The 17,377-nt window shown below is 30.1% G+C and overlaps 1 protein-coding gene across 2 annotated transcripts in view; it reads left to right on the forward strand.

Annotated features, from left to right (window-relative positions):
- Window positions 1–13,140, forward strand: part of LOC119614740 (alpha/beta hydrolase domain-containing protein 17B-like) — a 127,471-nt gene extending 114,331 nt beyond the window's left edge. Inside the window, exon 5 of one of the 2 annotated variants that reach the window (XM_037970857.1) lies at window positions 10,901–11,300. Coding sequence is in view for 1 of the 2 variants with exons in the window: in XM_037970854.1 (XP_037826782.1) it covers window positions 10,999–12,987 (1,989 nt within the window). In the remaining variant the exon portion in view is untranslated. Of the gene's footprint in view, window positions 1–10,900 lie in introns of both variants that reach the window. The other variant, XM_037970854.1, reaches the window with a different exon arrangement.
- The last annotated feature ends 4,237 nt before the right edge of the window (window positions 13,141–17,377 follow it).

The following is a 17,377-nucleotide window of genomic DNA, read 5'->3' on the forward strand; positions in this document are numbered from 1 at the left end:
TATAATTTTCCGACCGTATAAAATATACATATTCTGAGTCTTTATAGAAAAATCTTCATTTGCGCATGCATTAAAATAAAATGAAAAACTTGAACATTTTCAATACATCTGAATAGAATTTGTTCAAAATTGCCCTTTTTATGTACTACCAACGTTTGGTTTGGTATTCCTCTATATGTAACGTGACCAGACACTCCGCCAAAAGCGGGATTATCCCGCTTTTTAAAGGTTAATCCCGACTTAGATTTCAATCCCGCTTTTTAACAAAGAATTCCGCTTTTTGTTACATAACAGTAAATATAGACATTCACTTTTAAATAATAATCATATTTTTAGTGAAAATTAACTTTTTGGACCAGTGACTTTTAACCTACAAAGTTGTGCTTTTTGTTGAGTGAGTTACAAGAAAAACATCAATCCAATTTTATGACAAGTGTGAATTTAATTTATCCTCACTTAAAGTGACTGAGTATTTAAACCTCAAAACGCACTAATATTTAAGAAACAGGAGAACTAAGGAGTTCCCTTTTTTATTTTTTCAACTGATAGTGAAATATCAGATTTTAGTCAGAACATACGAAATATGCTGTATAAAAAGTTTTATTTATATTGAATTTTAAAAACACAGGCCAACAAAAATTTTAAAAATGTGGAAAGGTAGAATTGCCACTCAAAATTCGAATTTGATTTTTTTTAATAACATCACGTTTTTGTGTCATGTTTGTCTTACCTTTATTAATCGAAATTCAATCCTTAATAGTATAGCTTGGCTTCAAGACTAAAAATGTTTTGCCCTATGAAATTTTATATTTTTTCATACGAGTTTCATAGATATTTCTCAATACGTGAATGTTATGCCGAATGTAATATAAGCTCAACCAATGAAATTATACCGGAATAACATTCCACCTATATACAGTGTCGGACAAAACTAAACGACGAACTTTTACTTATTAGAAAAAAGCTAGTAAAATTAAAAAAATTGGTTACTTTGTAATTAAAGTTATTAGTTTAGAAAGAATATAGTCTAGAAATTATAAAAACAATGAAAAATTATGTTGTTTAAAACTTAAATACATTATTTTTGGATAAATTACATAAATTATCCAAAAATTCAACCGACAAAACTAAAGCTACTATTAAATTTTAGGGAATTATAGGAAACTGTTAACAAAGTTTACTGTTAAATAAGGAAATACTATCTGTTGTAGACATTTTAAGAGCAAACTTACGTAAAATGAAGTGAATTCATAACATTTTTACAGTAATTTTTGATCATTCGTGTAATGTCATTATTGAGAACATGGCAATCCTTTCGATATTTGACATTTCATTGTATCATCTTCTTTAATACATTTTTCATACTTATTCATCCCTTCTTCTTAATTTTGTAAGCTCACATGTAAAACTTTGCCATTCCTTTTTCTTTTTGTAAAATGAAATAATTAGTCGTGTTTTCATAATAAAATAAATATATTGAATTTAAATAGTGTTAGAAAACAAAAAAGCAAAGTGTATTATTTCAACAACACAACAATTCGCCTTTGCAATGCGCTTTCCATCAATTTAAAATTCAAAATGGCTCCTCAAAGGTATTTTTTGCGATTAAAAGAAAAAATTATGGATGATTTCAATAAATGTCAGTCAGTGACACGTATTTCTTAAAAAATTAATATTTATCACACTATAATTTCGCAAATATAGGCCACTTTCAATCATCAGAAAAATTAATATTTATCACACTATAATTTCGCAAATATAGGCCACTTTCAATCATCAGACATATTGGCTGTAGTGGGGGACACAGAAGAATCCCTCAAACGGGAGGACCAGTATCGAATTTGGATATTAAAATGGTTATATTACAATAACAAGGTACATTGCAATTCAATTACTATGAAATATTATGTTCAGAACTTTCCAGAGAAGAACTGCAGAAGGTTGCTCAAAGCCATATTGAAGTAAAAAGGCCTTTACTTTGCCTATATTTCGAACTGGCTAGGATGAATTTGACAGAAGGGCACTTCGACCGAAATTTTATACAATGAACATTTTTCTGATGAATCGAAGCAAAATTAAAATGATTTTGATGAATTAGTTAGGGCCAATCTTTAAGTGAAAGATTAGCGATTAAATTAAAATTAATCCTCGAAAGTTGTCTTTGAGTACTCAATTAGTTAATTTTGTTTGTTTTGTATGGCAACACTGCGAAGTTTAATATTGTACTCAAAAACATCAAAGGGGATTAACATCAGATTAAAGCTATGATTAGATTAACTAATCAGATTATTAATTGGCATTTGATTGCCAACTCAAAAACCCGCTCTTAGAATCTAGGCCAGTAGTGTAATTATCGGTATACTGTAGTAAAAATAAAACACGGATGTTTTCCATGTAATGTGATCGCTGAATTTTATCAATATAAAGTAAATAAATGGAATAAAGGATCGTTTTATGTATGAAAATGGGTTGCACAATATAAAGCTGTACTATACTGTGCCTCTAAAATGAAGAGATCAACAGGAAATCTTTTTCCTCAGCGGCTTATAATTTGCAAAATTATAGACTAATCGATATAATTTTTTAAGAAATTTGTGTCTCTGATTTACATTTATTAAATCATCCATAATTTTTTTTGGTTTAATAGCAAGAAAAACTCTTTAGGAGCCATTTTGGATATTAAATTGCACAAAAGTGCACTACGAAGGCGAATGATCAAAAAATACTTATAAAATCGTATAAATTTACTTTATATTACTTAAATTTATTCTTAAAATGTATTCAAGTAAAATGATTTACTAATTCAATAGCAATTTTTGCTAAAAATTCACTAAAATTTTATATATTCAAAGTTATGTGCTTTAGTTTTGTCGCTGCAATTTTAAGCTAATTTATATTTTTTGATCAAAAACAATGTATTTTCATTCTAAACAACATTATGTTTCATTGTTTTTATAATTTCTAGTCTATATTCTATCTAAACTAATAACTTTATTGAGCTTTTTTCTAACAAGTAAAAGTTCGTTCTATTTGATGATTCCAAATTTTGAACTTACATTTTGTTCGAAACAACCATTTCCTACATATTATTCAAAACTTTTTGCGGTTTACAATTTATTTAAATGTTACCACGAAATAATCTTTGAATAACTCTACCCAGCAAAAATAAAACGAAGTACTTCCAAAAGAATAACATTTCTCACTACTTCAAAAGTAGCACTAAGTGAATTTTTTTACCTTCTGTGGAAGTGATATTCTTGGTTTTTTGTCAGCGTTGTCAACTTAGTTCTGCACTGTTTTTAGTGCTTTTAAACATTTTCGACGCGAAAATTTCGAGTTAGTGCCTAGTGCTTTTTTAGTGGCCTAAATTTAACATCGAAACAGAAACTTTTATAATTTTTTTCTAGGAAATTATGAAATATTTAAAAAATCATAGTTATTCAAGGTAATTTTGACTTATTTTTTTAAAATTTTTTGAAATGATCGGTTTTATGTGTTTTAGATGGAAACGTTTTTCTGTTCCTATTTCTATCATTTAGCAATTCTCAGATAAAGCTTTTTTAGGTAATTTAGGTTGATAGCGAAACATAATTAGGGATTCTTTTAAAATAAAATCTAAAAATTCTAATTTTAACGTTTACAAATTTGTAAATAAAATTCAACAAAAATTTTAAACGATTATATTTTGGGAAAAAACTCAAATCTAGGCATTATTGGATTAATGCATAAATATTTGACAATATTCCAATTGGCCAGCACTATTTTTAAGCAATTTGGAAATCCCCGTCTGTCAAAATCATTTGATTTACCTTTTTCAAAGTTTGTTGCTTAAATATAAAAATTTGATAATATCATTCCTTCTCCTGGACATAATCATCACCAGAAATTTCATAACATAAATTTTAACTTTCAGGCCTTAAATTGGCAAAATTCTTGGGGATTTCTACTTTTATTTGTTGCTCCATATCATTTTAAATGTTCTCTATTATATTGGGAAAGAGAAATTATACTGGGCACTGCAAACATGACAATCCCGCCCACCTTTTTTTGGTCGATAACGACCGTAAATATTCTAAAAGTGCAGAGATGAGCTGCTCGTAAGCGAGCGGGATTGACATGTTTGCAGTGCCCAGTATAATTTCTCGATCCCAATCCTACAGAGAACATATAAAATGATATTGTTTATCCAATTTGTCCAAGTTTTTATGAAAATAAAACAATATAAAGTTTTATGAGACGTAGATCTCTTTTTATTTAAAAACCAAAAGATTACCTCGTAGAAGGTTAAAAGGTTTTTATTTTAAAGATAAATTGCACCTAGTACTCAATCAATATCTTACGACTGTGTAAAACAAACAAGCTTAATTTGGTGGCAAACATTATTTAAGTTCCGTTAATGGTTTACTCGTTAGAATCTTCCAACAAAGATGTATAAAATTGGCCTAACATTCTAACGTCGTTAAAAGTAGTATTATTCATTAAAAGGAGCAATTACCAAAATGCAGCTCACAACAAACATTTCGTAGAGATGGTTTGGTGTACAGGTCCATCAACTGACCCTTGCGGACATGTTTTTGTGTACAGATTCGTCAATTGACCTCTGCGAGCATGGTTTTATGTACAGATACATCAACTGTATAAATTTAAATACTTAAATATTAGGCAAATCGTCTTTTGTGCTAATAATGGCCCATAAGAGTTGCAACATTTCGTAGAGATGGTTTGGTGTACAGATCCATCAACTGATCCTTGCGGACACGGTTTTGTGTACAGATCCGTCAATTGACACTTGCGGTCATGGTTTTATGTACAGATACTGTATAAATTTAAATACTTAAATATTAGGCAAATTGTCTTTTGTGCTAATAATGGCCCATATTACGTTTTGCTGTATATCCGGTAAAATAATCCAAGGATACAAATCAGCGCCAATAAGGATATCAATAGGACGGCTATAAAAGGATTAAAATCCGCCAAACGAAGACTTGGCGATAATTTAGGAATGTCGGCGTTAACGGAAGACGTAGGCAAATTTGTCGATATTTCTTGTAAAACAAATGCATTCATATTCAGTTCTATGGAAGAATCAAAGATAGATCCGATTTTCAAAAAACAAATATTTCTTGATACTACAGATGCAGTATTATTGACACCAGAAATTTCAACATTCGTAGAACGCGAGGAAACGTTAAAACCATAGAAAAGGTATACATAGAACTGAAACTGAGTATGACAAAACCTAAGTCTGCTGTCAAAAACCTAAGTCGTGAGAATGTATTAGTTGAAAAATATGTAATCCAACAAACACAAACTCTTTCGTTTAAAAAGTTTTTATATTTTTGTTTGATATTATATTTCGATATTTTATGAAATAATGTTTTGAATTAGCTATTTTTATTTAATATCAGTTGACCAATGTAAGAAAGATCTTCATTATCAATTATTCTTAATTTTAAATAAACTCTTTGTGTTTGCTGGGTTAAGTCAATATTGACACTTGAAAATTATATTAAAAAAATAAAAACGATTGAAAAATTTGTTTTTTTCTTAAAATGTTTTCAATAATTTTATAGGAAAAACATAACTTTTAGCAGTGTTTATTGCAGCAGCGGGGGCTATTTTGCCAAAGGAATTGTGCTAATGCTAAAATTAACGCTTGATATGAACGATTATTGTTAATTTCAAAGCAGCCAAAATGCAGTCAAAATACACCCTACACCACGCTAATGGGAACGGCATTTGTTTATGTCTTAAAGTTGTAACACCTGCGTAGATGTAATGATATAATCCGTCCATAAATTAGCCTATTGAACTTTTTTGTAAGCGGTACATGCTATACAAGAATATGGTATTTATAAAATTCGACTCAACGAATTTTATATATACGAAATTTTGACTATATATTGTTATAATGAGTAGTACATTCATTAATTAAGCAAACATCAATCTCTTGAATATAACTTGTACATTAAAAAATACTAAATAAATTATTGCTACTTACTCGCAATGTGGTAGGGTATGATGTATTCGGATACATTTTGTACTTTCATATTTTTGTTATTTTATGTAAACAAAAATAAAAATACTCATACAATTGCATTAAATTCACACAGAATCTGTACATGTGAGAGAGTAATATTTCTTATTCTCAGTCTCAGTTCTATTTATTTTTCTATGGTTAAAACTTTGTCGTAATCGCTCAGTAATAAACGAGCATTCCGAACCCGGATGCTTGATACTTATACTTATTGCTATTATGTTTTATATTAACAGTCGCTGTCCCTAAGACTATGGACTGATTATATCGAGTATGAAATACTTGACGGTTTGACGTAATATTATTCGACGTATTCGTTGGATAGTTTTGTGGCGAGTTAGTGGTTCGTAGAACCGCATCTGAATTCCGTTCAGTAGAAGGCATTTCTGTATGCTGAATATGAAGCATAGAATGGTGCCGATTATTGCAAATAAAACAATTACTAATAACTTTACAATTGCTGACATTATGTGTCCTCGAAAGGCAATTAGAACAGCAATCATATTTGTTTACGGTAGAAATTCTTTTCATTATTGAAAGATTTTTAAACTTTCAACAATTTCGCAAAAAATGGGACGGGTTGGGACACATGGGACTGGTTTGGAATGTAAGAATGTACTGAAGATTCCGCATCAGTAGAGTTGGTCCCTTTAAGGTCGTGAAGACATTGCAATGTTTGAATTCTTCTCGTCAGAAAGATATCAAAATCATGCCAATAAGACAACACAGATTTGTCCTTTAAACCCCGTTCCCATAAAATAACTGTAGAACTAGGAAGACGCTGAATACATATGAAAATGATAATTGGGTCCCAATTATCAGTGGGCACGTTATATATAGAAAACGCCAAAGGAAGGAAGCCCAAATAAAAGTTTTAGTTGCTTATGTACCAACATACAAGTATTTTCATATGTTTCTTTTAAAAATATTTTAAAACATTGTTGCCCAAAATCGCGATTCCATATCACGCGAGATAGGGCAAGAAATTTCTGCTGACGTTGCGTTGACTCACCTACACTATAAGCTTACTTGTGTATTTTCTTATTTGAGCATGTGTTAGTTGATTATCTATCAACTTGCAAAACAAAATCAACTCAGTTGCTGATCAGCATTTGTCGAAGTAAGATCTGTACGCAACTTTTTTAAAATCCACAAAGAAATACAACAACAAAATTGTGAGAAAGCCGAATTTATGTAGGTGAATGAGAGAGCACAGCTGATAGTTTTTTATATATGAACTTTAATGTACGCTGTCTGTCAAAATCCACAATATCAATTTGACAGTTAGAATATACTATTTAGTTTGCAGTCATTTTATTAGTACAGTTTTATTTTGGGTTACATTTTGTTCTCTGCTGCTTTACCAATACAAATTAATGTGTAACAGTATTTGTATGGGCAACACTGTTTTAAAAGCTTAATTTGGTGGCAAACAATATTTAAGTCCTGTTAACGGTTTACTCGTTAGAATCTTTCAACAAATATGTATAAAATTGGCATAACATTCTAACATTATTAAAAGTAGTATTATTCATTAAAAATAGCAATTACCAAAATGCATCTGGCAACAAAATCACTTAAACATTTATGAAGCAATAAATAAAAGTATAAATCCCCAAGAATTTTGCCAATTTATGACCTTAAAGCTAAAATTTATGTCATGAAATTTCTAGTGGGTTCTAGTGAAGATTATGTCCGGGAGAAGGAATGATATTATCAAAATGTGCAAATATTTTCTAAAAATGTGAAATTTTAAGTGAAATTAAATACATTTTGACGGTTATTTTTAATAAAAATGGTATGTTTGAATTTGTTCTCCAATATTTTATTGTATTTGATTTTTTTCTTTAAAAATTCAAAGATAATTATTATTTTCGATCCCTGGTAAAAATAAGAAAATGTGCAATAGTGATGTTTATTTTGTCGCAAAATATCCGTTATTCATATACTTTTAATAATAATTAAAAATTATGTGTTCTATTTATACATCAGAACTAAATAAACATTTATTATAGCATATAAAGGATATACATATTTATTTTTCTTAAAAGTTCGTTTTTATTATCAAAAATCTAATTCAAACGAACATTTTTAATACAAAATTTAAAAAGTAGGAAAAGAAAAAAAGAAAATAAAGAAAAAAAGAAAAAGGAAATTGAAAAACGAAAATAGGAAAACGGAAAAGGAAATATCGAAAAGTTTACTTATTCAAAAAGTTAATGCTTTTGAAAAATCAAAATAAAAAGTATTGAAAACTGCAGCAAGATTTAATAATTTGTCGGAAACATATGCAAAACTGTAGACTTATATCTGCCATTATATTTTGAACTTTTGTAGAATTCTAAATAGAAAACTTTCGTTGAAATTAAGGGAGAATCGGACAAAACCATAACGAGTTTTCCACAGAAAGAAAAAAAATAATTTTGTTTGTTTCAATAGATTTTATAAAATTAAAAAAAAAAAAAATAATAACAATTATTGAAACTTTGCTGCAAAAATTTTAATTTCCTTAAAAAAGTTTTTACTTAGATAAATTGTTTATGTATTGTATTTTTATTAAAAATCCTCAAAGTTCATAAAGAATACTGTCGAAATCCTTTATAGTAGTCGCTATTGGAGTGGTCCTGTTTGTCTGGAGAAAATAAGAGGTGTCGATTTTCCTTACTAAAATTCGAAGATACCGTATTTAACAAAATTTTTGCTTTACATTCGAAATTCCATTATTATTTCCTGCTTTTTCATTTAAAATTGTCCTAATTTCAAACTGTTTTGTTTCGAAATAAATGAAACATTCCACAGTCCTTTTCTGAAATTCAAATGAATAATATCCCTGCAGGAAATGGAACTAGTAGCAAACTAGTATATTACTAATACAAAAATCAGCAGTACTAGTTCCCAACTGTAAACTTTCCTATACCATCTTAATGCTCAAATTAACATTGAGTGTGTTTCAAAAATTACTAATTCTAGACTTATACTAGTACAATCAGACCCAATTGGGTGCTTTAGAACCACTTAATTACTAGTTCTAATGTTAACAAAAAGTCCTCATAATTGGTAATTTTACTCCTTTGCAATCCTCCTACTTGGTTCCAAGTAAAAAATACTACAAAATTAATTTGTATATTGTTTTATTTATAAAAAATAAAATTAAATAAAAAATTTTGTAAATACATTTACCTTTTATAAGTTAAAATTTTGAAGAAATTATGGTCTTTATCCGCATGATATCCGTAAAAATTTAACAGACGTACTTACATAGGGGTCTGCATGCATGTGGACTTAAACGGTCATTCACTAAATTTCGCAAAGATTGTAAAAAGTCCAGTCGCTAAAGACCATTTGAAATAAATTTTGAAAAACTGCTATCTATAACAAATAAATTTATATTGTCTGTTGGGTAATTTAGAAAAAAATCGAAAAACTGAGATTTTCAACATGACCCTCTCCGATTTCAGTAAAATTCGGTACAATCATTCTTCGTACAAATACGAAATTTAAAGTTCTCCAAAATTTTAAAATACATACTTTACGGCTTAGATTTTATCGATGTTAAAATTCATATTTTTTAAGATTTTTTTCAACAAGCTTTTATTTTGACATGGTATATTTTCTAAATTAATGACGTTATTATATATCTTTGGGGCATTTCAAAAATTTTCGAACAGGTTTTGCACCTTACCCTTTCTGATTTTGATGAAACTTGGTACACCCATTCTTTCTATAAATACGAAGTTTAACGTTCTCCAAAATTACCAAATTCTTCACGGTTTAGATTTTATTAATGTTCAAAGTTCAAAATTTTTAAGATTTTTTCAATAAGCATTAAATTTGACATCTTATATTTTCTAAACTATTTATCCGATTTTAATCGTTTATTGATGAGTATACTATAAGCAATCAAATTTTCATAAAAATCTAAAAAAATCAAGAATTTTTGAAATGTCTCGATTTATTTTAACTAAAAAATTTTTAGTTTTTGACGATTTTGTATTAGTTTTTAGTAAAAACTAATACAAAATCGTCAAAAAGACTTTCATATCAAAAATTTCGTATAATCATCAAAATCAAGTAAACTCGTCACTACCAAAATATATACCGAGCGAAAAAAAGTTTATTTATTCAATAAATAAGTGTAATCAAAAAACTCTTTTTACCATTAATAAAATAATATTTTATATCATTAATATGGGAGATATTCGTAAAAACTAAACATTGACATGTACTGATGACCTTTAAACTCTTAGATTAGACATCAGGGACTCAATGTACTTTTATGTTATTGTGGACATTTTGTACATTGGTTCACCATACTACAACCAAGTTCACCATACTACACTCGCGTTTCGAGTCCCCAATGGTGGGTAGTTACAAAAGTATATATATACTTTTTCAACACTGCAGGGTATACAGAGGCGTCACGAGCAAAATAACTATTTGTATGTCTCTAAATTTTTATTAGCTGTATTTTATATACCTCTTCCCACAAATGTTTACAAAAGCCGCTAAAAAGCTGATTTTAGACTTTTGTAAATGTCAAAATGACACCTCTGTATACTTTGTCGTCAATAAAACAGCATAAAGCGCCTTGGCGACACATCAAATTGTTTGACTCAAACGGTAAGTTTTTTTATTGTGTTAGTGAAAAAACTTGGCCGTGTCGCTTAATAGTTAATAACGGTTTTTTATTTTTTTTATGAATATACAAATTTTATTCATGGTTTTAAGGCTAAAGTCTGCTTTAACTATTGTGTGCATTAACTAACCCTTTCATTTTAAAAGCAAAATAAGATTTTTTTTATAAATACAAGCGAATAACTTTAGCAACAAATAACAATAATAATATATGTTGTTTACTTTCAGCTATATCGTCAACAAGTTCAGTTTCCACTAAGGCTTTGGCTGAAAAATTTCTCTAGCAAAAACTACCCGGCTCACTCGCCAAAATCAATAAAAAAGAAATGAGTGAAATTGACAAAAACATTTATGAAGTCCAATTGAATGTAAACATTGTATCATCTTCACAAAAAAATAATTTATACCAGTATATAAAGAGAAACCCATCTTCCATTGAAAATAAAAAATCAACAACAGATAAGAAAGAACTAACTTCAAATCAATCATCTTCAATTAGATCTGTAAACACAGACGCAAGTTGTTCATTAGGATTTGACGATCATATTCAACAGCATTCCATAGCACCAACGTTACCCATACATTCTCCACACTCACCACTGCTAACTGACGAGACTACCAATTATCATTTAAAAAAGACAAAATTGTCTGCCAGATATATTAATAATACAAATTTTAATGCCGCAAACGATAATTCCAAGCTTGGTACTGAAATATCATCAAAACTAATATGTTATTGTGAAAAAAGAGGAGAGGAATCTTTAGAGTCTTCTAATAAAAAAATATCAGTAGATTCGGGTGTAGCAAAACGTTTAGTTCCTACACGCAATGCAGCCACAAGTCCACATTTGGACATACGGAAACTGGGTAGTATGACTACGGTAACACCCTCCCCCTCTTTAACAAATGAACTGTGTTTTAAGTTGACAGATTGTAAAAAAAATAAATCAAAAATCCAAAATGCTACAAAAATAGATGGTGAGCGAAATCATAAAAAAGTTTTACATAAACTCAACTCTATTGGTGAATCGAAAGCTATAAAACTTCTTCGAACCACACGTTCACTGTCACCAAGACCACCCATACGGCATCAACATGCCATACTAGTATCAGAATCTAAAAACGTTGATGTTCAATTTCCTCGATTATTCTCAACTAACGCTCGCATAAATAAACAACAAATCAGCAAAGTGTGTCGATCTGAACAGTCATCTCCCAATGTAATGGATGGTACAGAGATACAATTTTCATACAATGAATCAACAAATCGTAGTACTGGTTGCTTGGGTAACGTATTTTCTGACCCTTGGTTAAAAATAACTAGTGCCGACAATATGTCATCTTCTATTTTGTCTGCAAATAAGGAAAAACGATTTCATCCCGCTAGCACAGTCATAAAAAACAATGATGATCCTTGGGTTAAAAGGGCAGATATAGAATCACCGCCTAAATCTTCTAGATATGAGTTATTTCGTCAAAGCAAGTCATTTTCGGTCTCTAAATTTGATGTAGATCCATATTTGTTGAATAGTACTAAAAAATCTCCTTGTCACTTAAATTATGAAAAAAATGCAACTTCTGCAATTGACGTCAAAAAACAGTTGCGATCAGCTCCGTCTTCTCCTCAATTCTTAACAGCGCCATTAAATATGTTCACATCGACTACATATCCAACTAACTCTAGTTTTAACGAAAAAACTCCTACACGATCGTCTAGTTTTTCACCTGCAAGAATAAAGGACAACCATAATCCTTTCATGGATTATACTTTACATCAATCTAACTCACCTCCGCCCTCAATATCAGTTGCTGCCGAAATTATTGATGAGCAAAACAGAAGTAAATCAAAATTAAATATTCGGTCTACGAATTACGAATTTTTGAATGTGTTTAATCCACTACTTTTAAATGCTAGACACAGTTTCTCCTCCGTTTCTGAGAAGCAACAGGGAGAAGAATTGCAACTTAATATACGACGTCTCTCTGATCAAATGCGTCGTGCAGATACAATTCTTACCAATTCCATTAAAACATTTTCAAGTGATCGCAATGTTAGAGAAAATCGAAAAGATGAAAATAAAGCATTATGTTTTGCAAATCACACAAACCAGCCAAACATTGCAATAAATAGGGCTGACTTCTCGGAGTATTTGGAGCAATTTAGATGCAGTGAAGCCAAAAAAGCAGCTGTTAATAAAGAAAAAGCATGTTTGTGGATGGAGAAAAGCAAACATACAAAAACACAAATTAACCAACCGATCGTCATTAATAAAACTCAACAATCATCAGATTGTCTTTTGGAGACTACATGTTGATTTCCGCAACAATTTATTCTATTAACTATTTATTTCTCATGATATGGTATCAATGTTATATGCAAGCATACATGTATTTTACGTAAAAATATTGGTAAAAACAAATAGAAAACTTTCATAAAATAAATACTCCATTAAAATATACAACAAACAAATAATTTATTTAAATATACAGTAGTAGAATAATAATAGAACAAAATCTACTTCTGGTGTGGAAATTGATGATAGATTTTGATAGATATCCCACTCGCATCCCATTTAGCGACTATGAAGCCCTTAAATGAAATTGTATAAGCTTCCTTCTGACCAAAAAAAAAAAAAAAAAAAAAAACAATATTCGCCTTTGCCGAATCTTATGCACTATAGTGTGTTTAAAATAAGACGGACATGCCTTAATCGACTCCGCTATCTATAAGGATTCAGAATATACATATGTATATACTTTATAGAGTCAGAAAATGATATTGTGGAAATTACAAACGGAATGACAGACTTATATGAATAAAATCAAAAAATGTTTGAGAATCGATGAAACTGAATTAAAATGCCTCGAATTTTGTTAATATTTTAAAAAAGTAAACGTTTTGATATATTTCGGATAACATTGCAGACCACAGGGTATACAGAGTCGTCACGATCAAAAAACTATTTCTATCTCTTTCATCGCAAGTTTGACACTATTTTTTTTAGCTGTAGTTTATATATCTTCATGCACAAGTTTCACAAAAGCTAGACAACATCTGATTTTAGACTTTTTTAAACGTTAAAGGTGACAACTCTGTATACTTTGTGTTGCAGACCACTACCTTATTATCTCTTAACTTTATGAACATTTAAAATTTTAAAAACTAAAAAATGCTTTGAAATTTTCCAGAGTTTTTCGTTATTTTCAAACCAGTACTCTCAGTTGATAACTTAGACCGGGTTTTTGAGTTGGCAATCAAATGCCAATTAATAATCAGATTAGTTAATTTAAAAATAAATTTAATCCGATGTTAATCCCATTTGATGTTTTTGAGTACAAGATTAAACTACAAAACAATAGGAAACGTCACTATTTGTTATCAAAACAATGCATGTTTTTTTAAGAAAGAAGAAGACAATTTAAATTTAATATGAAAATTAATGAAAATTCAAATTTAAAACAAAAAATGTATTTTGAAGTGTCCGTAATTTATATTAACCAATAAATAGAACATTTTAATGTTTATATTTATAAAAATTGTATTAATTTTTTTTGTATTAGCTGTTTACATTTTTCCATTTCATGCTTAAGATTAAACCACCTCCATTGGGCGCTTAAACTTGCAAACAAAATTAACTAATTGAGTACTCAAAAACAACTTTCGAGGTTTAATTTTAATTTAATCGCTAATCTTTAACCTAAAGATTGGCTCTTACAGAGCCATCCTTTATAAACAAGAGTCACAAGACCTTGGACATTTAAAAATCCTTATAATAATTTCATTAATACTTTTTGGCAAGGTTGACAACCGTTTCGTTCCCACGACATTTGGATCACCGCTCCGGAACGATCCGATTCTCAACTCAGCAACAGCTGTATCAACCGGAAGTTTTTTCCCCAGGGAAGAACATCCAGTTACAGCTAACCTGTTACGACAACAACAACCGTTTCGAAACGGTGATAAGGTAGCGGTATCGGTATTTTGACTTATTTCGGTATTGGTATTTTAGTTTTATCGGTATTTTGGCTTATTTCACTTTTTACAAAAAAGGTATTTTAGCAGTAATTTCAGTATGATTTAAATAACTAACAAATATGACAAGTTTTGACTTATTTCGGTATTGGTATTTTAGCGTTATCGGTATTTTGGCTTATTTTAGTATTGATATTTTAGCGTTATCGGTAGTTGTACAAAAAAGATATTTTAGCAGTTATTTCAGTATGATTTAAATAAGTATATGGGTATATTTTAAAAATTATTTATTTTTCATAAAGAAACTTTTATGTTGAATTTTACCTTAATTCCGATGTATTAATGCAATTTATTGGTGAAAAACTAAATTTCTAAAAGCAATTTCATCACGATACTAATGTTTATAAGTAAATTTTTGGATGTTTAAGATATTTTTTAAAGGGGGGTTTGTATGGAGGTCAGGGTCAAACGACGGCCGATCGTTATAAAAATTCGCATGGTCATTTATGCCTATATAAAATTTTTGGTGAGATAGTAATATGTTTGACGTAGCTATGAGTTAAAAGCCCTAAATAGGAAGGGGTGGAGGCTAGTTGAAATAATGGACCGATTTCAACAATTTTCAATAGCCGTCGTCCTTGTGACGAAAACTCGTATGGTTCAAATTTTATCAAAATATCTTGAAAATTGGGGCCTTTAACATCAAATCCGAAGAAATATACCTAAGCCACTATCGGGCCTGTAGTGCGCCCCTTTTCATGAAAAAAATTTTTCACTGAGTATATTATTTTTCAGTGTTTAGAAACTCAGTTTCCTGAACAAAATTCCTAAGAATATTCCAATTAGTGTTAGTCAGGAATGTTATCTACGGAATAACATCACTTCCAAGATACTTGGATCGAACTTCGACGAATGTCTGGCAGTGCAAAGAAAGTGCTCCAGAGTTTCACATGCTCTACACTCGTCTGAATCCGCACGTCCCATTTTGCATGTGCTCTTAATATTGTGTGTCCACTCAGAATACGTACCATCATACTTTGTCATAGTAGGACTAAGACTTCATTTTATGCTTATATTTCTCCTACATATCGCCCAGCACCGATGTGTCTTGTTAATCCTATCCTCAATGTGGTGTCTCCATTATAATTTCCGGTCAAGGATTACAGCTAAATACTTAACTTTGTCTGTCGCCGGTATCTTCTTGCCCAGGAAGCAGGGTTCAGTATACGTAGAAATTTTTGTCTTTCTTATGAAAAGACAGATTTCCGTCTTCGCCAGGAGATGGGCTGAGCCCATCTCAAGGCCGTATTCAGAGCCTCCTTAGCTCTTCTACACAAGTAATTTGGATCCTTTCCCTTTAAGAGCCAATCTTTAGGTGAAAGATTAGCGATTAAAATAAAATTAAACCTCGAAAGTTGTTTTTGAGTACTCAATTAGTTAATTTTGTTTGCAATGGAGGTGGTTTAATCTTAAGCATGAAATGGAAAAGTGTAAACAGCTAAATTAATACAATTTTTATAAATATAATCATTAAAATGTTCTATTTATTGATAGTATGAATTACGGACACTTCAAAATACATTTTTTGGTTTTAAATTTAAGTTTTCATTAATTTTCATATTAAATTTAAATTGTTTCTTCTTTCTTAAAAAAATATGATAACAAACAATGACGTTTTCTGTTGTTTTGTATGGCAACACTACGAAGTTTAATCTTGTACTCAAAAACATCAAATGGGATTAACATCGGATTAAATTTATTTTTAAATTAACTAATCTGATTATTAATTGGCATTTGATTGCCAACTCGAAAACCCGGTCTAAAAGTGTTACAACATCGTATGCATAGCAGACCGGTCTAAGTCCTTTATCAGTTAGGGTCCTTAGGTCCTTAGGCTAATAATCGTGGTAACCCAGAGTGAATGTGACAAAATGCCACGCATTGGTATACCGCGAAATAAATTTTTCCTATATCGTAAAAGGAAGGGAGCTAGTTAACCTGACAAACGCAAAACCATTCGACGCAACAAAGATGGCATTTCTAAACGGCTGATCCGATCGGGATAAAATTTGGCGTGAGCATAGCCAAGGAGTATTCGAGTTTAAGTTTTGAAGATTAACCCTGCAGATGCCCCAGGGACGGCGCTGTGGCGGCTCAAAGTAGGGTACCTACGACATGTAAAATTTTTAAACTCGTGCCATTTTTTTGTTTTTCACCCAAATATTTTATATTTTGTGAAAGCGCTCGACGAGATCTTGAAAAAACATGCTTGGACATACTACTTATCTCTAATAATATCCGAGTTATAGGCATTTAAAAATTTAGTGATACAAAATTTACCATACCTTGGTCCGCCTTTTTTTTTTAATACCGGGCGTAATTTTGGACCAAATGGACTCAATTTTTTCTTGTTAGTTAGACAACAAAATTTCCAATAATATACAAAAAATTTCAGATGAATATCATTTACAGATCCAAAAATATACGTTTTTTAATTTAAAAATTCAAAAAATTTTAGATTTTTGCCGTTTTTTGCCAAAAATGTGTCTTAACTCTTTTATTAATAAAATAAAATTTTCTTTAAGAACATATAACAATTTTATAGTTTTCTAAAAGGTATCTTTACGCAGAACGCTTTGGCGTAAAAAACTTGTCCTATTTTTTGAAAATGTTGCCACTGTCCTTCCGAATATGACCTATTTTTTATCAAAACTTCAATTTTGGGCGATATG

This window comes from Lucilia sericata, unplaced genomic scaffold (genome assembly GCF_015586225.1).
Source record: "Lucilia sericata isolate MDLA Ls3-8-SP2 unplaced genomic scaffold, ASM1558622v1 Contig000043F_arrow, whole genome shotgun sequence".
Lineage (NCBI taxonomy): Eukaryota > Metazoa > Arthropoda > Insecta > Diptera > Calliphoridae > Lucilia > Lucilia sericata.